Genomic DNA, 22,685 nt, shown 5'->3' with positions numbered 1-22,685 from the left:
GGGAAACTCTCAATGAACAGGGTCCCCTTTGGCAGGGTTATTCAGAGCCTTTTCTGGGCATCCCAAATCTCCAGGCGGGGGCTGTAGCCTGTGGTGTTTGCCAGGCTGAACCAACCAGGGCACCCCGTCATACAGAGCTTCTCACCGCAGGCATTCTGAGGGGCATGCCTCAGGGCACGCTAGATAGGGTGGTTTCTGGGGTGCTGAGTTCTGTTCTGAGATCTAAAAAAAACAGAACCACACGACCTCCAGTGACCCCTGCCTCCTGGGGTTCATGCTGTCTCTTGCTCCCTCCCATTACCATCTGTCCTGAGTGAGGACACCTAGGCAGCCTGTGGCCAGCAGCCCTGAGTGAGCTTGGAAGCAGATGCTCCGGCCCCAGCCAAGCCTCGAGGTGACTGCAACCCCCGCCAACAGCTCCAAAGACCCTCATGTAAACCCATGGTGACCATGGGGCCTCCAGCAGTGCCAGGAGGATGCAGGTCTGAGAAGCAGAAAGCTGGACTCCAGTCCCAGCTGAACCCGCTGTGGCAGGTCAGGGACCTGGGTTCCTGTGAGCTCCTGCAGAGAACCCGGGAAGGAGACAACAGTCACAAAGGTGGGCCAGGGCTGCCATCATTTTGCAGTGAGGATGTTTATTGAGAATGGCTCATTACAAACAAAATATATTTATGTATAAAATCTCTGCAATGCAAAAGATCCCTTTTATCCCCATGTGGCTGGAGTGAACAGCGTGGCCTGGGGCTGCACTCAGCCCCCTGAGTGCGGACAGGGGTCGAGGTGGCTGTAGGCAGGGTGCCTGCTGTCCAGGCTGTCTCCAGCCCCATTTTCATGACTTCTGCAGGAACATGACCCAACGAGGCTTGCATCCTGCCTCCGTGATGCTTCCCAGGCAGACAGCACCGTCGCAATGACAGGCAGCTCTCGTGAACTTCCGGGAGGGTGACCTCCAACCCGTGGCTTGTCCCGGGAAGCCCTCCTCCCAGCCCAGGGACTGAATGTCTCTAAAAGATGGGTGGAGGCTGCCCTCCATGTCAGGGCCCCCTCATGTGCAGCCAGCCCCAAAGCTTTGCTTCCTCTCATTGTTTCCCTTGACACATCCATTCTCGGCAGTTTTACCCCGACCCCTCTTAAGGACACCCAAGCCCCACAGCTTTCACACGTGGTACCCCTGGGCATGGGAACCAGAGCTCCCTGGGATCGTGGGCCACCCAGCATTAAGGCCATGGTGATAAGAGCAGCCTGAAGGCATCGCTAGTCTCTGAAACCCAGGGTGGCTGCCCAGCCAACAGCCCCTCCCCAACAGCCAAGGCTGCCGGGTGTTGAGGAGCAATACAGCTGGGTGGTCTGACAGCCCTCAGCGACGGAGCCCACCCCTGCCCCTCAGAGCCGCCACAATCTGGGGGGAGGAGTACGCGGGGCAGATGCTGAGTGTGGTTTACAGTCTGGGGGAGGGGCAGCAGCTGCCGCCGCCGCGTGCCTCGGGCACTGGAAGACCAAGACACGGAGGGGCCAGGGTGTTGTGGCTGTTGGGGCTCCCCGACCCCCCTAGCCTGAGGCAACCCTTGAGGGGTGGGGGGTCCCCAGCCCCTCTGGGAATAATCCATTTCCCTTGTTTTTTAGGTGCAGACCTGAGTTCAAGACCCAGCTCCACCATGGTCCTGGGCTGGGTTTCTGTCCATACGGAGAGGGGCCCCAGCACGCAGCCCGCCATCCGTGAGTGCCCTTCTCTTAGAAGGAGAGCGTGGGCTGTGAAGAGAGGTGTCAGTGGTTCCAAAGTACCTGTGATCTCACTGTTACTGTCTTACTTGAGGATGAGTCTCACTCCCATAAAGTGAAAACTTAAATCTCAAAAAAACCACTCCCCCCAACCCCAAAAGAAGAAAGAAAAAGGACACAGCTCTGTCCACGCCACATGCTGTGCTGTGAGATCCCGGGTGGCCATCACCCTTCTCTGTCAAGACATGAGACCCAACACTGTGCAAAAGGCCCTGGTGTGAACACCAGGGTGGGTGGGAGGCCAAGGCTGCCCCCAGCCACTGCCTCAGGCCCAAAGCCCCTGAGCCCAACCCTTGCGGCTCCCCACTCTCAGAGGCAGACCCCACCACCAGGACCCAGGCTGCTGTCAGGAGGTCCCGGGGCCGGTGGATCGCTAGGCCCAGGCAGCCATTCCTGGCCCTTGGGCTCAGTTGTTCTTGAGCACTGCCTGCCAGCAGGAACCAGGGTCCCACCCACTTCCCAAGCCCCAACCCTCTCGAGCTGGAGTACCCAGAAGGCCACAGGGCCCTCAGAGTCCTTTCTGCCTGAGGTCCAGCCCTCCCCAGGGGCCAGAGGCCTGGCAACCACCACAGGGCACGGGGTCTGCAGCACTTCTGTCCCAGAGGAGGCCCGGAGAGTCTGCAGCCCCTGGGGCTGAGCTCAGCTACAGTATCCAAACAAACACGCCGCCCTGACAACATCTGTCTCCAGGGCTCAACCACCAGGCCTATGGGGAGACGGGCTCAGACTCCTCCCCCTGCCCTGGGTCTGGTGGGCAGGCCACGTGGGCACCCGCAAGGGTGGGCATCTCCTGGGCACAGCTGGAGTTGGGCTTGGGGTCCTGGGGGAGCTCCACGCAGATGCTCTGGGGTACCTCTACGCAGATGCTCTGGGGTCCCTCTAGCCACTACAGTTGTGTGAGGGAAGGGGCAGGATGAAATCAGCGCTGGTGGATTAAGCAGGCAGGCCTCAGCCTCCTGGAGCTCCTGGCAGAGGCGGCAGCTCCACACCAGAGCCCGGGAGCCCAGGCCAGGGCCAGGGCCTCCTGAGTGAGCCCGGCGGGGCGGGCACAGTGGGCTCCCGCCGTCAGCTGTCCAAGTAGACAAAGAGGATGTCCTCGTCCGTGCCGTAGCTGGTTCTGGCCTCCTCGAAGTTACTGAGGCTAGTGCTGCACATTCCTGCTGGGCCAGGAGGGGCGGAGCGGGCTCAGGGGAGCACCGGGTTCACTGGCACCCGGTGAGCCACCCCTCACCGTTCAGGAAGCCCTCCCTGCCTGTGGTGGACTTTGTGAGCCTGTCCTCTGACCCTTCCCGAGCTCAGCAGATGGAGAAAGTGAGGCCCAGAGAGGGGAAGAAACACATGAGGCTGCCCAGGGTAAGTCTGTGTGAGTCATGGGGGGGTTCTTCCCTGTCCCCAGGGCTGTGGAGAGCCCTGGGTGGGTCTGGAGCAGGGATGGGGCTGGGAAGACTCTCCTTTGTCCTCAGAAGGCGGGCCTGGGGGAGACGGGTGGGGCCCTGGGCAGCGGCATGGGGCTGGCGCCTTGGTAGGGAGAGATGTCCTGGCCCGGCGATGGCGGGGGTGTGGAAGAGGCCAGCACTGCCCCAGGTTGGTGGCTGCTCTGCTGCACGGCGAGAGAGTGGCGTGGATTAGGGAGCCCAGGCAAAGCAGAGGCTTTGGGGAGAAGGTGGTGAGTGGCTCTGGGCCACACCAGGTTGAGTGGAAGGAGTTGTGGGGGCTGAGGGCCCGCCCCACCCATGTCCCTGCCCATGTCCCCGCCCACATCCCCGCCCACATCCCCACCCACGTCCCCACCCCACGTCCCCGCACTCACGGTCGGCGTAGGCTGGGTTGTTGTAGAAGATGCAGCCGGTGGCCCGGTTGTAGCCACGCAGCACGATGAAGTGGCCCTGGTAGTCGGGGGTGCGGCAGAAGCAGCGGTGGCCGCTGGGAGCGAAGCAGCAGTACTTGACGGGGCTGGAGCAGAGGTCACAGTGCAACACCCCCGAGTTCACCAGCACGATGGCCACGTGGCCCTGTGCCAGGTGCGCTTGGATGTCCTGCACGCTGACTGTGCTGTGGGCAGGAGGTAGGTCAGCCAGCGCCACTGGGCGGCCTCCCAGTCTCTCGAGTGGACCCCTGCTTGGCCCCCGCTCTGTCCCATGTCACACAGCTCGTGTCCACCCTGAGCTCAGTGCAGAGGGAACATCCTGCTGTGCCCCTGTGGCCCAGGTGCAGTCGGGGGCCAAGCATGAGACCAGGGTTTTGGGCTCTGGGTGTGCCCAGGACATCCTGGCCCCAGCAGACCCTTCACGGGGTGATGAGAGTTCAGCTCCAGAAGGGCCCCCCATCAGGGACCTCTTAAACACACCCCACCTCTCGACACAGTTAGTGGATTCTTTCTACCTAGTGCCTCCCTCAGTCCTTTACCCTAAATCATCTGTGGTTCACGTTGGAAATTGTTGGTCTAATCGATTCCCCAAATCTCAGCCAGGCATGGCTTCACCAGTTTTAAAACCAAATTCTTCTCTGAAGAGTTTGTTTTTCTTTTTTTCCTAAGGCCGCTCGTGGCAGAAGGGGCTGCCTAGGAACGGCTGGTCAGTGTTGCTTCCAGGGGACCCCCAGTGCAGCTGGCTGCTCCAGACTCTTAGGCACTGGCCCCTTCAATGCCCCCTGAGAAGACCAGACCAAACAAGAGCCAGAGGGGAGAAGGGCTAGGGGGGGTCACTACATGGGGGACCCACCATTATCACTGGTGGGGATGCCTACCTACTCAGGGCCCTTCCTTCCTGACCATCTCCTCAGGAGTGGCACGTTAGCGCCATGTGGCCTGGCCCCATGCCAGCCACGCCAAGTCATGTGACCATCTAGTTTGCTGCCCTGGCCCAGGGAAAAATGCCAAGTTTTTCCATTTGGTCTTTGAAACAAAACAGCTGGCTGAGTTCCTCACAGTCTGTACCAGAGCAGGATTTCAGCTACAGGGAAAGGCAGGGGCTGGGCTGGAAGGAAAAACAGCAGGCTTCACGGGACAACTGGGGTCAAAGTCCCAGGTTCAGTTCACAGCATGGCCGTGGTGCTGGGCTGACCCTGGGGCCCACACTGCTTTGCTATCCTCAGTTCCTCACCTGCGGGATGGGGGCAGCCCCAGCTCTCTACCCCACTAAGCAAACACTGGCTGCCTTTCCCTCTAACACGTGCTCAGATGGCTAGATGATGCGTGGGGACGTCTTCCCTGTTTCCTGATGGGCTACTGTGTGCCTACATTATGTTAATAATGGAAACAAACCTGGGAAGAATGGGAGACCTGAGAAGAGAGGTGGGGGGAGCCAGGCCGGGACCTGGGGAAGGAAGTCGCTTGCATCGGGGCAAGTCGCTCCCAGGGTCTGCCTGAGTCCTGCCCTCAGGTGTAGATGAGCAGGAGGACTATGTCAGGTCACAGCAGCCTGTGGGGTGGTCTGGCAGCCAGGCCTCCCTCGATGGTCCACACCCTGGGCTGTTTCCGCAGCCTCCATCGCTGAGCCAGCATGCGCCTCAAGCCATCACCCTTCATCAGGGTCCCTGTGCTCCATAATATGCCACCGCCCTGTGAGCCCTGGGGGCTGGCTGGAGTCTGCCTTGCTCACTTGCCCCTCCACCCCTGCCAGGATCCACCCCAGGCGAGAGTCTGTGTACAGTCGGTCACGCAGCCTGCCTTGTCCCCATGCCAGCTGGACGGGAAGCTCCAGTTCTGCCTGACTCCCCAGCCTTCCCCATACGTCACCCCCAACCTCCCCCCCCCACCAGTCTGGTGAGCAGGCGTGCAAGGAAGGGCAGGGTGGGCGTGGACTCACCATTTCTCCACCAGCACCTTGCAGGCTTTGGCTTGTGCAAACAGCTGGTTCACCCGGGTCTCCTCGGTGTCAAAGTGCTTCCTGTAGAAGGACTGAAAGCAGAGGGGCAGTTAGAGAAGCCACTGGCCTGGCTGTCCTCACCCCTGTTGGATGGAGTAAACAGCATGTCACGGAGTCAGAGATGGTGGGAGAGCAGAGGAGCCTGGCCCACAGGGAAGACGGCGCAGGCAGCAGGCCCGGGCAGAAAGCTGTGTCTGTCCTGGGCCGGCAGGGCAGCTGCTGGGGAGCAAGGGACCGACCACACAGAGGGTGAGGAGGGTGCTCAGGAGGCGTGTGGGCATCCTGGGGAAGGTTAGCTACCCTGAGCTTGTGTCCCCTGGCGGGCATGAGCGCAGGAGTCTGGAGTAAATGAGCAAAGTGCCCCGGGATGTCCAGCGAGGCTCAGCCAGGCGAGGTCCACGGAATATACTGTTTGGTGCAGGGGCTTCCAGGGAGCCAGAGTCCTGGGGTGGGGGGGAGGCAGAAGAGACCCTGCTCTTGGGCCCTTTCCTTTGCCTCATGGCCACACTGATCAAGCAGGATCAGTGAGCCTTCTTTCCCGGCTTGGAAAGTTCAAAGGAGAGTTAGGGTGACCGGCACTGGCCACGGTGCAACAATCCTTTTGCCAATGAGGCTGGCAGCAAATCTGCTCTGCCAGGTTTTGGAGCCCAGGCCAAGATGTGCCTCTGCAGGAGGCAAGCAAGACCAGCTGGAGCTGTGCAGGGAGGGAAACGCACTGGTGTATCGGCAAGGCTGCCATGGCATTCTTTTTCAAAAGACAAAAAAGAGAAAAGGAAAGATGGCACATTGATTTTTTTCCAGAACACCAATACCCAGCTTGGAGCCGGCTGTCCCCATGAGGAGGAAAAAATGATGGCCAGAGGAGGGCAGGGTGTGCTGAGGCTTGGGCCCTGCTTGTGCTGGGAAGGACACAGGAAGGCTCCTCTGAGCATCATCAGCAGCTGTCGCAGGCAGGCGGGTGGTCTCTGGACAAGGGGGAAGGGTTGCCAGGAGAGACCTCGCTTGCTGCTCAGGTCCTCTGGGCAGCTGGACCCAAGATACCTGGTCCAATTGCTCACAAGTCCTGCCTGGAGCCCGGCTGCTGCTGCTCCCTGGTCTCCACAAGCTGCATGCACACCCTTGACCGCACCCTCTTCCAACGACTGCACCTAGTGAAGGCCAGTGGCCGGCGCTCACCTGGTTCTTGTAGCCCTTGTCGACGCCCAGGGTCTGGGTGCAGAAGCGGTGCCTCACGCCAAAGTGGCGCATCAGGTAGGCCAGGTCAATGGTCCAGATGCTCTTGGTTAGCCGCAGCTCCCGCAGGGCACTCTCAAACTCACTGTCGTCCAGCTGGCCCAGGTATCTGTGTGTGGATGGGCCGCAGAGGTCACTCACCTCAAGGGGAAGCTGGCCGGGGTCACCTCCCACCCGAGGGCTGCCACCGTCTGAGCTCCCAAGCCCCTGGACTTGGTCGTGAAATCCTACAGCCTGTCCTCACACTGCCCAGGCACCACACTGGATCTGGAGTCCAGGGCCTGGACTCTGATCCTGACATCTCTTGCTGGCTGTGTGACTTTGGGCAAGTCACCATCCTCTCTGGCTTCACTAGCTTCATCTCGAGGATGAAGTGCTTGGACCTTAGCAGAGGCTTTCTAAGTTTTAAGCACAGAACTCTTCTGTTGAACCCTATTGTGCCTGGAATTCCAGGAGGTAAAATGGGTAAGGGAGAGGCTGCCCTGGGGTTCCATGCTGCTGTCTGAAAACTCTCCAACAAGGAGATGGAGATGGTATGGTTCCTCTGTGCCCTGATGGTGGTAGTCACACAGCCTCAGCTCAGCAGTCAGCTCCCTAGTGACGCAGTGGTCACATGATCCTGTGTCTCAGTCATGGGGTCACTCTGTGGGCCAGGCCTGGGCACCGGGGATTTCCTGGCCATCCCAGAGCCCCCGGCACTCTTGGCATGCAGATCTGGAAGGCCTGGTCCACCCTTTGCTCACTTTTGCAGATGGGATAGGGCCTGGATGGAAGCTGGGCCTCCCACAAGCCCCAACCGAGGACAGCCACAGGGACAGTGAATCCCACCAGGTCTCTCCCTGTGTGTCCCCCAGCCAGGGCAGGGGGTGGGACGGGGAGGGCCGAGGCCTGCCCACTCACCGCAGCACCATCCTGGAGCAGGCCAGGCCGCAGTCCCAGTGGTAGAGCTGCTGGATGATGGGCACAGGCAGCTGCACAAAGTCCCCTGCTGGGAAACACAGAGGTCACAGTGCCCACCACTGCCACCCCTCCGGAGCCACCGTCCTCAACTCCTGCCCAGATGCTGCAGGGGCTGTTCAGGGGCTGGGCCAAACCTTACGGGCCACCACCCGTCCATTCTCCATACAACAGCAGTGATCCCCCTGAAATGCCAGTCAGAGCAGGTCAGTCTAGCACAAAATGCCCCAGTGAGCTGGTTCCCACACCTCTCAGGGCAGTGCCTTCATGGCTGCTGCCCAGTGCCCTCTGCTTCCTTGCCTCTCCTCCCCTCCCAGCCTGCCCTCCAGGCGGAACGTTCCCATCATGAGCCCACGTGCCCCGGGGCCTTTTTACACCTGCTCCCTCTGCCAGGACTGTCCTGGCCCTCCAGGTAGCTGAGCGAACGCCTGCTTGTGGACGTGGCTTCTCCACCACACTGCCCTTCCATGCCCAGCCCCCGCTGCGTGCACTCCCAGCCCCACAGGCCTTTCTCTCTGAGCCTCTTCGTGGTGGGAGTTCCAAGGAGGCAGGGACAGGGCTGGACACAGCAGGTGCTCAGATGTTCAAGTCTGAGTTCACAAGGCCAAGGACTCCAAAGCCCCCAGGGCCACCACAGCGTGAAGACCACAGCTCCGAGGAGGGGACTGGCACGTCATCTGTACGTAAAATGCTACCCTGGGTGACCTCTCAGTCTCCTTGCCAAGCAGTGAGGCGCAGCAGAAAGGGCCCGACCCAGGCGTTCTAGCCCCGGGCCTGCCACTGGCTGGCTGCGGGCTGGGCAACTGACTTCCTCATGCTGGGCTGAGTCCGGCCGCCTCTAAATTGGGGACTTGGATCTGATTCAGGCGTTCAGTCAACAAGTATTGCCCAAGAGTCTAGTAAGTGCCTGACATGTGAACCAGAGAGATGGTGGTGAGTGACACAGACAGGTCCCTGCCTTGGTGGACAGCAGAGACAAGCAAGTGAAGAGAAAAACAGGGGGCCCAGCTAGGGGAAGTGATCAGGGTGTGCTCTAGAGAGGAAAGTCGGGGCACCAGGCAGAGGGCTGTGGCGGGGCAGGCTGGCGCACAGCCTGCAGGACCCTCCTGCCCTGGATCCTGTGACTCAACAGCCAGAATGGAAGAACGGGAGGGACTTCCCTTCGGCTGTGACCGCTGTTCTCACTCACGACACCCTTTCAGCCCACGTTGGTTCCTCACCTCAGGGGTCCTGGGGACTCTCTTGAACCCACGACCAGCCTGCGCAGAGCTGCTCTGGCTCCTGTCGTGTGCACCAACCCAGAGGGCCATGCGGGAGCCCTGGAGCTCATCCTGGCCTTTCGACCTGCCGGCCTTGCCCGGGCAGTCTCTCGCCTGGTGTGGATCCCAAGCTCCCACTCTCCTGTGTCTAAGCCCTCCCCAGCTCTTAAGGCCTGGCTAAGATGCCAGCACTTCCAGGCCTTCCCTGATCCCAGGCCGGCTGGGCCCCAGATCACACTCTGGCTCACAGGCAGGACCCTCACCTTGAGCTTGTCTGTGCCCTGCTGGGCTGTTGTGTGTCCCCAGGAGGCAGGGACCTGACTGCTTCTTTGCTGCACTATACTGGCCTCTCCCGTCTACGCCTCACCCGCAGGGCTCGTGGATCGCAGGATGGCGTGGTGAGTGCAGGCCACCCACTGGCTGAGCCATCTGGCCTCTCGGTGCCCGCGTCAGCCTCTGTGAAACGAGCCCTCAGGTGTCAGCCTGCAGGATGCCGTGGGCACTCGGGGTGAGAATGTGTGTGAAGCCCTTTGCAGGTGCAAGCTGCGCCCTGCCCTCCATCAGCCGGGGCCCGGCGCACTGAAGCCAGTCGGGCCCAGGCTTTGCTCCCCACTTCCCCTGGCCCCAGGAGCCCCCAAAAGGAACCCAGTTTGGGGGAGGCTATAGCTCAAGTGGTAGAGCACATGCTTAGCATTAACGAAGTCCTGGGTTCAATCCCCACTACCTCCTCTAAAAATAAATAAATATATTAATTAATTAATTAACTAGTCTAACCCCCCCCCAAAATAAAAAATCTCTTAAAAAAAAAAAAAGGAACGCAGGCCACCACTTAAGGCCCTCCAACATTCTCCCCATGCCGTGGATTCAGTCCTGAGGGCTGTCCTGCCTGACTTCTGCCTGTCCTCTGTTCCAGTTCTACCCCCAGCCCCTCTCCTGTTTCTGTACACCGTGGCCAGAGGGATCTCTCTTTTTTCTTTGACTGTTTAAATTTTCATTAACAACTTAGTTACCTTTATACCATAATTTACATGTTTTAAATTTTATTTTGGTCAGAGGTTTTTTTAACTTTTTTTTTAATTGAAATATAGTTGATTTACAATGTCTCCTACTGCTCTTAGAATAAAATTCTCACCCTTTACTAAGGCCTCCAGGGCCCATCCCACCCGCCTCACTTTGGTCTTCACCCCAGGATCTTTGCACGTGCAGCTCTGAAACTCTCTTTCCCCTCAGTACTCAAGGCTGTCTCTTTTTGTCATTCAGGTCCCAGGTCAAAGTCTCCTCCTCTGAGAGGCTTTTTCTGACTATGGCTTTGTGGGGAGGGGCCCTCCTTCACAGTACTTCCTTGTCTCCTCCAGAATACTCAGCAAAACTAATAAAAACATAAACATAAAATACAGCTATCCCGTCTCCCCACTAAACCGTAAGCTTCCTAAAGGCTGAGAATTTGCTAATTTTGTTCAGTGTTACTCCCCGTGCCTAGTGTCTGAGGCTTAGTAGTAACTTAGTAAACATTTGCTGGAAGAAATGAACTACCACTGTGTGCTAGCTCTGCGGACACTACAGGTGCCTGGGACCAGAGCTCTACCTTCGAGGTATTCATATTCTAAAACAAGCCCCCATGGGGCTGAGGGGAGGGAGAACTCTATGCAGGCTGTTGGGTCCTCGGGGTGGGCGCCTCCCTCTTCCAGAAGCCCTCGCTGTAGCTATAAAGTACCTTTTTGTTTTTCTTTACACAGGCTGTTTACTCCCCAGCCTTTGCTCCTGCACACCCTTCAGTCCGGAACGTTGTCTCCCATCTCTGAACATCCAGATGCTCTGGCTCCTTCCCTCCCTGAGGCCCTCAATATGGAGGGTTTGAGGTGGTGTCTGCCTCCCGCACCAGAAAGACCAGTAACTCCCCAGTGGCAGGCAGGCAAAGGGTTGCATTTGCCTCCTCCCAGCCCTCTGACCACAGGAGGTATGCAGACATGCCTAACGGTGAATGGAAGGAGTTTTTTTCCCCAAAAAGGACTTATACCTCAAGATTCCCAGTCCCACTTGTCACCGCAATGCACTCCTTTCCCCTAGGCTTCCAGACTGTAGCCCTCTGTTCACAGCTCCCTCCTTACTCTGTGGCCTGGGCTCTGGCACTGGCTAGCTGGGCCATCTCCGGCCAGACTTTGACTCTGTCCATGCCTCCCCTATGCTCCGCTGGAGATGTGGCACAGGACATGTTCTCTAGGGCCCCCGGAAATTCTGCTGCCCCTCTTCTTCTTGCCCTGATCTCTAGAACCCTTTAATCCTCCCCACACCCTACCCCCCAGGTGGCTAAACATCCCCACATGGCCATCCCATCCTGGCACAGGAAGGGCAGCCCACAGGGACCCAGAGGTATTCCTGCAGGGAGTGATAAGAGTAGGCGAGGCCTTCTGAGGCCAAACTTGCTGCCAGATATTGATGCCTGGAGCCAAGGGACTGTCCCACCTGAGAGTTAGGGACTGCCTGGCAGGCAATGGCCTGGCCTCAGTTGGCAGCTCACGGGCCCTGAATACTTAACCCCTCTCAGCCTCAGTCTGCTCAAAAGTGCAAATAACAATGGGTTATGAGGATTAATAAGGCTCTGCATGTAAACAGCTTAGCACAGTGCCTGCCCATAGAGACCTCCCTGTAAATGTGACTCACTACTCCACTGAGGTTCAGGAAAGGCAAGTGTCTGATCAAGATCACTGGGTCAGATACTTGGAGGAATAAGGAGGCAAAACCCAGGGTAGCACCTACGACTTGCTGTAATCACAACCAGTGCCCCACTAATGCCTTAGGGCGGGGGTCCCACATGCTCTTGACCTCTCCCATGAGTTGGCACCTCACTTTAAGTTTACCAGCAAGCACTGTCTCTTTCTCTTCAACCCTGTGCTTGAAGCAGAGCAGGAATTATTGCTCCCCTCCCCCCACTTAGAAACGCAAACTTACACCCAGGGCACTGAATGTCAGTCTTGGTTTCTGCCCCAAAGGAACTCAGGCCACATGGGACTGAAGGAAGTAGAGTGAAGAACTGCAGCAAGAAAAAAAAGCTGAGTCTGGGGGGCCCTTCCCCGTCGTTCTGTGCTCACAGCCAGTTCCCTGCCCTTCTAGGCCTCAGTTCCCTGAAGTGACAGATCTCCCAAGGCGGGTCCAGCAGGACTTTCCGTTTCTAGGGAAGATGCCGCCCCTGCCTCACAACCAAGATCTTCCCATGACCGCTAACAGAGCTGACTAGGGTCCCAACTAACCGGGGCTTGGGGTGGGGGCCAAGGCGGAGTGCACACCTGGCCAGGTTTCGCTCAAAGCTTTACAGCCTGTGCCGTGGGGGCGGTCGGCCCACGGTCGCGCGACGGAACCCTGCCCCGCGCTAGGGTGAGGTTCCCCTTGTTCCCCGGAGTGAGGGCTGAGCCCTCAGGGAGGCACTGACCGGACTCCAGTGGTGGCCCCTCTGCCTCCGCCTCTGTCCTCATGACCCGGGCAGCGCGGGGCTCCCATGGCCCCGGCCCGGCGCCGGCTGCAGCTTCGACTTCGGCTGGGGCGGGAGCGGGGCCGGTGCTCGCCGGGTTCCTGCGCCGCCACTGTCACCGCCACCGCCACCGCCAGCGCCAGTACGGCGGGGAGAAGAGGAGGCGACTGCTGGGCCACCCCAAGCCCCGCCCCGGCCTTTCCAGGCCTCGGCCCGCCCTGCCCCTCCCCCGACTCCTACGCCTCCAGGCCCGCAGGCTCTGGATCTCAGCGGGTCCCTGCCGCTCGGGGTCTGGGCTCCCGGGGACCCCGCCCCTGGCCTCCCCGGGCCTTGCGCGAACGCGCAGCTCTTCCCCGCCTCGCTCCCCGGAAGCCCCGCCCAGGCCCGGGCGTTCCGAGAACGCTGGCTCCCCAGAGGCTCTTCCCCGGGCAAGCTCCGCCTCTGCCCGACACCGCGCCTCCACCAGCATCGGGTCCGAGGCACAGCGCGGGGCTCCGCGAGGCCCAGTCCTACTCCGAATCCCGTGGGCCGGCCTCCGCTCTGCTCCGTCCCTGTTCCCCTATCCGTTCGGTGGGGTACCTCGCCTCGCTCAGGGCGCGCCTCACCTGGCGCTGCCGGGTTCCGAAGTTTAAATTGTGAGGGGAGGTCCTGGCCCTCGGTCCCACCACCTGCCGCCACCAAGCCCCGCCGGGCGGTCCAGCCCGTCTCTGGTGTCGGGTGCTTGGAAGCGCGAGCCCCACTTTGCCCTTGCCGGCCCGAGGGTCGGTGTTTCCGGCGGCACCTGGGTCCCGTCATCAGCTCTCTCTTCCGGGGCCGGAACTATTGTACCAGAGCCGAAGTTTCCCAGCCGGCGGGGTGAAGAGGAAGCGGAGGCGAGACTGCGCTCGCCACTGTGAAAAGGAAGGGGGGGGGGCGGGCCCTGCGCAAGGCATTTTGGGAACGCGAGGTATTCTGGGAGCGCGGGCCCGCCATTCGCTCGCCTCACGCCTTCGTGGTCGCCAGTCTCCGCAGCACCAGAAAGGAAGAGACCGGAGCCGGTGAGGAGAGGCCGGGGGCGGGCGAGGGTAGGTCCAGGCACCCGCGAGGGGCCGGGGCTGGAGAAGGACGCGCTGCGTAGGAGCTCTGCGGAGTCGGGGATGGAGAAGGGCGGGAAGCCCGGCCACCCAAACAGCAGCGTCGCCTCACTGGCGCCTGGAAGCGAGTTCATTAGCTTTTCCTCAAAGTGCGTGCTCTTCACTGTCTACACCTCTCCAGGACGGTGCTTTTCGAAGCACCCAGGCAGTGGTCTTGAGATCATTTCTGGCTGTCTCCTCCCCCGAAATCCTGCATAATCTTCTTCGAAATCCTTTGCATCTCGGCCTCCATCCCCTTTCCAGGCACGCTCCCCTCAGGCTTTCCACACTTACACAAGATTCTGTCAAGTTTCCCTGTTTCTAAGCTGTGTTAAGTCCATTTTGTAAGCGCTGCCGCCTTTGCATTAGATAGTTCCTGACCTGTAATCTGCCGTGATTCCCCCACTGTGTTCAGTATAAAATCCACCAGGCACCTCACCAAGGGAGCCTGTCTTTCCCAGCCTCTCCTGTCCCCTTTCCTGTCTTGACCACACCGGTGTTCCAACCTTCAGCTACTCATCTTGGAATTTAAAAGTTCACTGCTTTTTCTCTTTTAATTAGGTCAAGTCAGGCACTTGCCCCAATTGTTTTTCCTCCAAGATAACTATTTCCTGCTTACAGCACATTCTTTGTGAACGCTTTGATGTTTTCTCTTTAGCCTTAATGGTGAAGTAAGTGGAGGGTCAGAGATCACTTAATGGGTTGAATTAAATGCACAGTCTTTTCTAGATTGGCCTGGATCTTTTGGTCTATATCTGCACTGCCCGATACTGGCCACTTGTGGCCACTGGGAGCTTTAAATGTGGCTAGTGTGACTAAGGGACTGAATTTTTAACTTAATTTCATTTTAGTTGGGTTTAATTTCTGTAGCTAAATGTGGACACTGACTACCCTTTGGGACAGCTGAGGTCTGCATCATAGGTTCTTGCAGTGGTGTTACCTGCAACTTTGGGTTGACAGGTACACATGCATCCCAGCCCCTCTCTTCCTCAACACACCAATAACCGTCTGTTCCCAGTAGGGGAACACATAGTTATTTGATGAAGATAAAGGGACATGTGGTGGTGGGGAGATGGGAGGCACTTTCTTTTCATTCCCATTAGCTTTTCCTCTATCTAGTTCCCCATTCCTCCCCACCCACATCTTGCTTGTGTTTGCCAGGTAGGTTCCTCCAGCTGGGAGTCCTCCTTTTTTCCTGCTTAAAAAAAAATGCAGCTTTGTTAAGTTTCATGGAGTGTGAGGCCTTGAGGGAGACATGGTGTGTGCCACTTGCCTTCTCCAGCTCTGAAAGATGAACTCATTGTTGTCTCTCTCACCATAGGACTCTCTTCCTGCCAAGATGTCTATTGGTGTGCCGATTAAAGTCCTGCATGAAGCGGAGGGTCACATCGTGACTTGTGAGACAAACACCGGTGAGGTGTATCGAGGGAAGCTCATTGAAGCCGAGGACAACATGAACTGCCAGGTATCCTGCTTTGCACACGAAGCTGTGGGGGCAGCATGAGCCTGTGTCTTGGAGGACAGACAGATGGTGATTGGAGGTGTTTTTGAAGTTCTGGTTCAGTAGTTACTTACTGGGTGCCTGATGTGTGCCACTGTTACGGGTCCCAGGGGTGTGGGCATAAATAAGAGCCGTTTGGGATATTTAGCTTTGTCCTTTCTTTTCCCAATCCTGTAATCATTTTCCCCCATATTTTGGGGACCTGTTTAAGAGAAGTCACAGGTGTGAGTTTAGAGGACAGTTTTAAGCTTCCTACAGGCCAGGTAGAGGGACACGATCAGTACTGAGGTGCATAGTTTCCTTTCAGTGAAACACCAGTGTGTGTTTGCCTGACCCTGGATATGAGAGATCTTCCTCCTGGGCCCAAAGGAAGGAGATACAGTGTTAGATAATCTCCTCAACAACACCCCCGTACAAAATACACCTTCTTTCTGGATTCTTTGGGTATTTTTAACGTAGCCTGTTATCAGCCCTTTTCTGACATTTGAAAATGTGATGTATGCACTTGTTAAGTCCCTGTGGTGCTTCTTGGGTCAGGGAGTGTAGGCACTTCTGAGCGTCTGAAGTTTGGCTGGGAAGGCAGGGAGCTTTTCTCTCTTAGCTCCCCATAGCCCACGCCTGCAAGGCAGGCCTGATCTGGTGGCTGCAGGACGTGGCACCAGCATGCGTGCTGCTGAGGGCCCTGCATCAAGGGATGAACAGGCCTTTATTAAATGTACAGGGATTCGGGTTTACATTCCTGGGTACCAAGTGCCTGGCTTCATTTCACTGTCTACGCCAGCTTACCCACTCCTTGACCTTTGTGTCTACTTTTATCCTACCAGATAAGTTTGTGTGAGTCTCCTCTAACTCTTTGTGAAAGGAGGTAGAGTAAAAAGTAAATACTAAAAACCCAAAATATGTTCCCTGGGGAAAACGTTCATCCCAATTGTGAGCTTAGATATTTAGTAAAATATCAGAAACCATAAAAAGAGCTTTAAGGTGAGGAATAATGAGTAGAAATAAGCACATCATTTTGATTTTCTAGACTACACTATATTGATGTAGCCTTTTGGGAGAAACTTTGATGGCAGTGGATTGGATCCTGTGTTCAGTGCGCTGGGTCGTAGATTCTTAGTGAGGCTGGGGGTGGTCTCCTGGCCTAGCTGTGTCAGTATTCAGACTTTTAGGACAGCTCGTGATTTTTTTTATGATGAAAGTTTGTTTTATTTAATATATAAGTAGTTTTCACAGTAGTTAAGAATGTTAATTTCCCATTTAAAAATGGGTAGATAATTCACAAAAATACTGGACATTTGACGTCCAGAAATAATGACATTGTTAATAATCAGATGTGCAAATTAAAAACAGTAAGAATGTCTAAACTTGTAAATTAGCAGAATAAAATTAATAATGCTTCCAAGGAGTCCTTGCTACTCTGCCAGCAGAAGTGTAAATTGTTACCTCCTTTCTGGAAGCGTATTTAACATATGTCAGCATATTTGAGTTCATGATCCTTGCTGTGATCTGCTTTCAGAAATGTATCCACAGTTGTGGACAAAGGGTATCCATTGCAGTGCTGTTTTTAATAATGCAAACCCGAAAACAACCAACATTTCTAACGAGTTAAATGAATTATGATTAACCAAACTAGTGTACATTACAAAGAATATTATTCACCAAAGAAAATAGCATAGAAGAGTATTTAATGCTGCGGGGAAATGCTGTTGACCCGAATGGGGGAGGAATACAAAACTCTACAATATGTTCCCAGTTAAAAAAAAAAACAACCCAAGCTACAAATGATACATTAAGATGCTTTAAAAGTTTTTGAGGAAGACCAAAGTGAGTGGTTGTCTTTTGGTAGAAAATTGTATGTGATTACATTTTTAAAATATTTTTCTCATTTTTAAAAATGATAAGCATATGTTAAGTTTGTGATCATAAAGCACAGTAAATGTTGTCTTTTAAAAAGAGAGTAAGAGTCAAATCCAAAACTTCACTGTGCTTGAAGCAGTGTAATTCCAGCTGTTTTGGTGGGGAAAAATGATAGTTGACAGTTAATAGATTACATAGAAGTGATGCTTTGGGGCTCTGGCACGATCACCTCACCACTGACAAGACCGTCTGAACTGTTCACTTGGCTGCGGCATAATGGTCTGTGGGAAATGGTCTTGTGTGGTGTCTTCATATAAAGGTGGTAACCCAAAAGAAGTTCTCACGTGACTCAGTAGAAAACCTCCCAGAATTAGTATCAGGAAAGTTTTTGAAGTTTGTGAATGCATCGTGGTTAGGAATTTCTTCAGATACCTAGCTTTCTAACTAGAAGGAAAACTAATTATTAAGTTATCTACTATATGTTCCTTCTGAGCAATTTGAGAGTGGCTTGCAGATATCATGCTCTTTTATTGCATGTACTTGTGTGTCTTTCCTCTCACTGTGTCCACAGCACAGTTACTAATTCAAGAACTCCAGCACCGAGCTGGTACTCTGACCTGCAGTGTGTCCACTGTCTACACGTGTGTGCCTTGTGTGTCCTTTATGGCCATGCTGTCCTTTCTGCCTCATTCAGTCCAGGGTCCCTTACTGTGCTTCACTGTCAGCCCACTTGATGCTTCTTTAGTCTAGGATGGTCCCTCCAAGTTTGCTTTTCACACCATTGACGATTTTGAAGACTAGAGACCAGTTATTTTGTTAGACTGTCCCTTGATTGGGGTTTCTATGATGTTTCCTCATAATTAGATTGGGGTTATGCCCTCTTTTGACTGTTACAGTATAAGTGATTTTGTCTCCTGGGGTGTCACTCAGGCCCGAAACACTTGTCTGCCCCCATTGGTGCTGTTAACCTTGATCTTTTGGTTAGGGTGCTTTGTGGTCTCTCCAGTGTGTGTTCCTTTCCTTTTGTAACTAATGAGAATTTTGCTGGGGCGTTTCTTTAAGTCAGTACTTGAGAGTGTTCTGTTCCTCTTCATTCTCCCGCCACCCCCCACCCCCGCCAAGCCCCATTTAGCATCCAGTGAGGATTCTTGCTTGAATCTTCTTACAGTTAAGTTTGCAAAAGGATAATTTGTTTTCCTCCATCATTCCCTCTGTATTTATTGGGTCTGCTGCATGGAAGTGCCTCCCCTTATCCCCCATTTATTCATTCATTCATCTGTTATCAACATGGGCTCACATTATCAATGTCTTGTTAAGTGGGTTATAGTCCACTGCTGGCCTTATTTATTGTGCTGTTCCAGTGATCCCAGATTTGGCCAGTAGGAACCCTCTCAAGCTGACTTCTCTGTCCTTTATGTCTTGGCTGTTTTGGGGAGCACATCCCTAACTTGTGGTACAAGATGTTTGTTACAGGCTCATCTTTAACCTAGCTCTGGAATCAGCCATTTCTTCAAGAGCTTTGCTTTCTTTCAGGTTGGGAGTAGAATGTAGAAACCAGGTTCTGGGTGCTGTTGAGATTTTAAAAGTCTTAGTTTAACTTGTCAAGCTAGGACCTGTCTCCAAAGGGCTGTGAGCTTAATAGTACCAGAAGATTCTGTTCATTGCATGCACATTCTGTGCCGGGCACTACGCTGAGGTTTTTACGTACAGTAGATCCTTCAGTCATTACAGGACCTCTCTGAGCTCAGACAAGGTTCCAGATGCCCAGGGTGACCAATCACATGTGGGAGGAGCTGATCTAAACCCAGTGTCTGACTCCAAGTCTGTGATAAGCCTGTTGGATCCTGTTGCTCATGCCATCTGTGTTTTGTTGTGGCTGCTGGGAAAGTTGAGTGAACTGGGTGTTCCTGCCTGACTTTAATTAAAACCTAGTTGCTGCCTTTGGCTTATGGTACAGACATAGCTGGGCTTGTTGACACACTGCGCAGCCGTAGCGGGGCCTGTGGGCCTTGCACACAGCATGGCCATTTCTCACTGGCGCCGTGGCGAGAGCCAGAGAGCAGTAGCGGGCTGGTTCTCAGGGTTGCAGTGGAAGTGATGATACTGGACTCTTGCTTCAACAAGGACATGTGCCGTGTGTGAAAGCACTTAGTGTAAGTCTTGTTGCTCTTATGTAACAGCCTCTGTCAAGGACCCTGGAAGCAGGTTGGGGAGAGTGTGGCAGGCAGGGGTGAGATGCTCCGGGAGGCAGTGGAGGAGAGGTGACTTGGCGGCGGCAGAGCGCCCAGAGTAGGCGGTGGTGGCGGCCTCAGAGTGTACTTGGCCTTTTCGCACGCTGGGTTCTCAGTCAGAGGCCAGGTGGCCAGTCAGCACTGGAAGGAAAAAGCAGCAAGCCAGTCAGAAATCTGGGAGGCAGCATACCTCCTGCAGTGTGGGCTTGACTGTTCTGAATACACTGTAATCCGTTCCCATCCAGAAGTCTGGGAAATAAGCTACTTTTTCTGTTAAATGTGGTCCCTGTTGAGATTGTTGGCAGGTCTGTGTCCCCTTCCCACACCGAGGCAGTGTGCTGGCTGGACTCACCTCTGGCACCCCAGTCCCATCCTACGGTTTGTCTATGCTGGTAGTCATCTGTCCAGAGTGCTCCCTGGACCCTGTCCCTCCCACCTCTGTCCACAGACTTGAGGGGCCCTACGGTCTCTGAGATGGCGGTCCCGTCTCTTTCTGCAAGCTCTTGCCTCGCACCCCTCCAGTATTCCGGGCCCTCAGTGCAGGCACTGCCACCTCCACCTCTCAGTCCCTGTCCCAGGCCAGCGGGGCTCAGTCTCACCTACTGGAGTACGTCCTCTGGGAGGACGGGAACCTTCACGATGCCTTTGCAGTCTGCATGCAGGACACAGTTTGGACAAGCAGTTCTAAGCTGTCTCAGTTAGCATTATCACCGCCAAGAGCATTTTATGTGCTGGCAGGAAGGCTGAGTTAGGGCCCTGGAGCCAGGCCAGCAGAGTTCTAATCGGGAGTCCCTGCATTCTGGCTCTTTGACCTTGGACAAATGCCTTAGTTTTTTTAATCTTTAAAAATGAGAAATCTCATACCTACCCTGCAGGTTCTGTGAGGATCGATGATATGAAGTGCTGAGCACCGTCCCTGGCTCACATGGTAGACACTCTGGAATTACCCCAGCTTTGCCTGGCTCCTTGATTTTGTTATGTTAGTTCTGCCTTTCTGGCCTCCCCTCCCAGCAGCCAAGGCTTGTCTCCATGTGCCCCTGTTCCCTGCTGTCAGACCTTACTGATGAGCTGGTGATTTCCTTCCAGATGTCCAACATCACAGTCACCTACAGAGATGGCCGTGTGGCACAGCTGGAGCAGGTGTACATCCGCGGCAGCAAGATCCGCTTTCTGATTTTGCCTGACATGCTGAAAAACGCACCCATGTTGAAGAGCATGAAAAACAAAAACCAAGGCTCAGGGGCCGGTCGGGGAAAAGCTGCTATTCTGAAGGCCCAAGGTAGGTGCTCCTGGTGCACTGCTTGTGACATGCGGGTGTGTCTGGTACCTTTTAGAAAGGGGCCCTGTTATTGCTGGGGCCTGGGGGTGGACCTGACCTCTCCATACCACTGCCATCCCTTTTCCCTGCACTCTTGGGGGACCCTGGGTGGGGGCAGGTACCCTGCCTTCTGTGTGTTGCCTCACCTGGTCCAATTCAAGGGGCTTATGCAAAATCCAAAATGGCTCCTTAGAAAAAAGATGGGGATTTAAATGAAAGAGTGGTTGGTCTCCCATAATGGCTCTCTGGGAGGCCCTTTGTTTTCAGAAATTCTGGGGAGTCTGCCTTGGTCTAGTTTGCTGAGTGGAGACACTGCAGTGTGGATTAGCTGACTCCTAAAGCGATGGGGTAAATAGTTCCTAGTGAGGCTGAGGGTGTGTACTGACACCCAGCATTAACGGGGGGAGACAGTCTGGGGGACCCATTTCCAGAAAAGAAAGAAGCAGGTTTGAGCCATCTTTACCCATTAAAGGGTGCTGAACTTGTATTTCCAAAGCTTCTTATATTTAAAAGTAAATCCTTCCTTTAGTACATTCCAAAAATGCACTAGTCTTTCCTGGTGACTTAGTGCGACCTTTTTTCTGGGTTAGCCCAATCAGAGTTTTATATCTGGGTCCTGAAAGTTCAGCCATGCTGATAAGTTACGAAATCAAGTGCAATCGTTAGAAATGGTCTTAAAGACCATCGTGATAAAGAGGTGGACAGTGCAGGAGGGTTACTGGAGGCTCCGTCAGTATCTTCAGCTGCGGTGCACGTTGTATGTGAGGCAGCTTTTGAGATTAAAGATGCAGTTGAGTAATCCTGTACAGTGCCCTTCAGAATAACTGATCAGAGAATCTCCTTGCCCTTCTCCAATGAGAGGTAGTACGGAGAGAGAACCAGAAGCTCTGGACCTTTTATCCTGGGGAAGGAGTGATTTTCAGAAGTGCTGGCTTTGGGCACTGGTATTCTGTCTGCTTCGTCCATGGGGGCTGCCCTTGTCAATGTGTGACTGTCCCATCTTCTCTCGCCAAAGGAGAAGCCCAGAGGTGCTTGACTGAGTTGCCTGGCTCACTGACTTCTGCCTGAGCCATCTGTGCACCCCCCCCCCCCCAGCCCTTGCTCGGGTCTATCAGCACGTGACCCAATTCTCCTGTGGTTTCCCTCCCTCTTCAGGCCGGTTCCAGGCTCTAAAAGGAGAGGGGGTGAGGCTCCAGTTAGTAGCTGTCACGATATTGCCACCTGTTCTTCAAAGCTACTGGTCCTGTCCCAAAACCCTCAGGTCACAGAACAGCAGTCTTGTGCCCTTTGTATGGGGAGTGGTTTAGTTTTGGGGTTTTGTGAGGGTTTTCTGGGTTTTTTCTTTGTGATTTTTTCCTCGTATTATGAAACATTTCACACACGTAGAATAGCTCAAAGAAACCTTTCACCCAGATTTAATAGATGTTAACATTTAACTGTATTTGTTTCAGAATTTTAAGTGTGAGTTAAATGCATCTGTCATGTTTTATTAGCTCGCCCTCAGCCAGCTCTGAGAATTCATCTTTTCTGCGGTTCCTACAGTGGCTCCCCAAACCACCTTAGCTTTTGGGGCCCTGCCTCCAAGTCTCCTGTAGAGAGCAGTGCTGGGCTGGAAGGCAGGAGTCTGGGGCCTCCCACTCTGAGGCCAGGCACCAGTCCCCGCCCATTTCCTGCTGTGAAATGTGATGAGGTGGGCATGGTGCTGGACCAGGTGGCCTTTCAGGCCCCTTCCTGGGCCGACGTCCAGGGCCCTGGCTGCTCTGTGGTATGAGTACTCACTGATCACACTGACCTGGCCTTGTCCTTTCTCTTTCCCATCTTTCAGTGGCCGCAAGAGGGAGAGGACGTGGAATGGGACGTGGAAACATCTTCCAGAAGCGAAGATGAATTTATCTGTTGGACAGAAATTTGCCCTTATTTTTTCTTTGAGGTTGTCTGGGTTTGGGGGGTGCGCACCTGTGTATATGTCCTAGGTTATCTTTTGACATCATTTTCTTTAGATCAGGAGATATGTTAAACTAAATAAATATGGTGATGGTGGTTGTTTTTTTTTCTTTTTGGGAACAAAAGGACTGTGTTCATTTTGGAGTTTTTGATTGTGTTTGC

General features: G+C 54.7%; 2 protein-coding genes across 9 annotated transcripts; one reads left to right on the top strand and one right to left on the bottom strand.

Moving 5' to 3' along the window:
* Positions 1 to 618: 618 nt before the first annotated feature.
* Positions 619 to 13,416, bottom strand: GUCD1 (guanylyl cyclase domain containing 1). Of its 6 annotated transcripts, none has more exons than XM_064481037.1 (6): positions 13,166 to 13,416; positions 7,779 to 7,866; positions 6,822 to 6,987; positions 5,586 to 5,677; positions 3,590 to 3,702; positions 619 to 2,936 (listed from the first exon to the last, which is right to left on the bottom strand). In XM_064481037.1, the coding sequence occupies exons 1-6, from the start codon at positions 13,353 to 13,355 to the stop codon at positions 2,845 to 2,847; spliced, it is 741 nt and encodes a 246-aa protein (XP_064337107.1). In that variant the 5' UTR covers positions 13,356 to 13,416; the 3' UTR covers positions 619 to 2,844. The 6 variants fall into 6 exon arrangements, with proteins under 6 accessions (XP_064337107.1, XP_031298209.1, XP_064337106.1 ...); XM_031442349.2 differs by having other exon boundaries at positions 7,779 to 7,863; XM_064481036.1 differs by having other exon boundaries at positions 3,590 to 3,831; positions 13,166 to 13,412.
* Positions 3,052 to 22,619, top strand: SNRPD3 (small nuclear ribonucleoprotein D3 polypeptide). Of its 3 annotated transcripts, none has more exons than XM_064481038.1 (4): positions 3,052 to 3,132; positions 14,994 to 15,137; positions 20,348 to 20,540; positions 22,405 to 22,619. In XM_064481038.1, exons 1-4 carry the CDS (start codon positions 3,082 to 3,084, stop codon positions 22,464 to 22,466), a joined length of 450 nt encoding a protein of 149 aa, XP_064337108.1. In that variant the 5' UTR covers positions 3,052 to 3,081; the 3' UTR covers positions 22,467 to 22,619. The 3 variants fall into 3 exon arrangements, with proteins under 3 accessions (XP_064337108.1, XP_031298250.1, XP_010985605.1); XM_031442390.2 differs by lacking the exon at positions 3,052 to 3,132 and adding an exon at positions 13,439 to 13,597; XM_010987303.3 differs by lacking the exon at positions 3,052 to 3,132 and adding an exon at positions 13,482 to 13,624.
* The last annotated feature ends 66 nt before the right edge of the window (positions 22,620 to 22,685 follow it).

The sequence above is a fragment of the Camelus dromedarius genome, chromosome 31, assembly GCF_036321535.1.
Source record: "Camelus dromedarius isolate mCamDro1 chromosome 31, mCamDro1.pat, whole genome shotgun sequence".
NCBI classification, from domain to species: Eukaryota; Metazoa; Chordata; class Mammalia; order Artiodactyla; family Camelidae; genus Camelus; species Camelus dromedarius.
The sequence above is the reverse complement of the archived record's forward strand: the minus strand, read 5'-3'. Positions and strand labels throughout refer to the sequence as shown.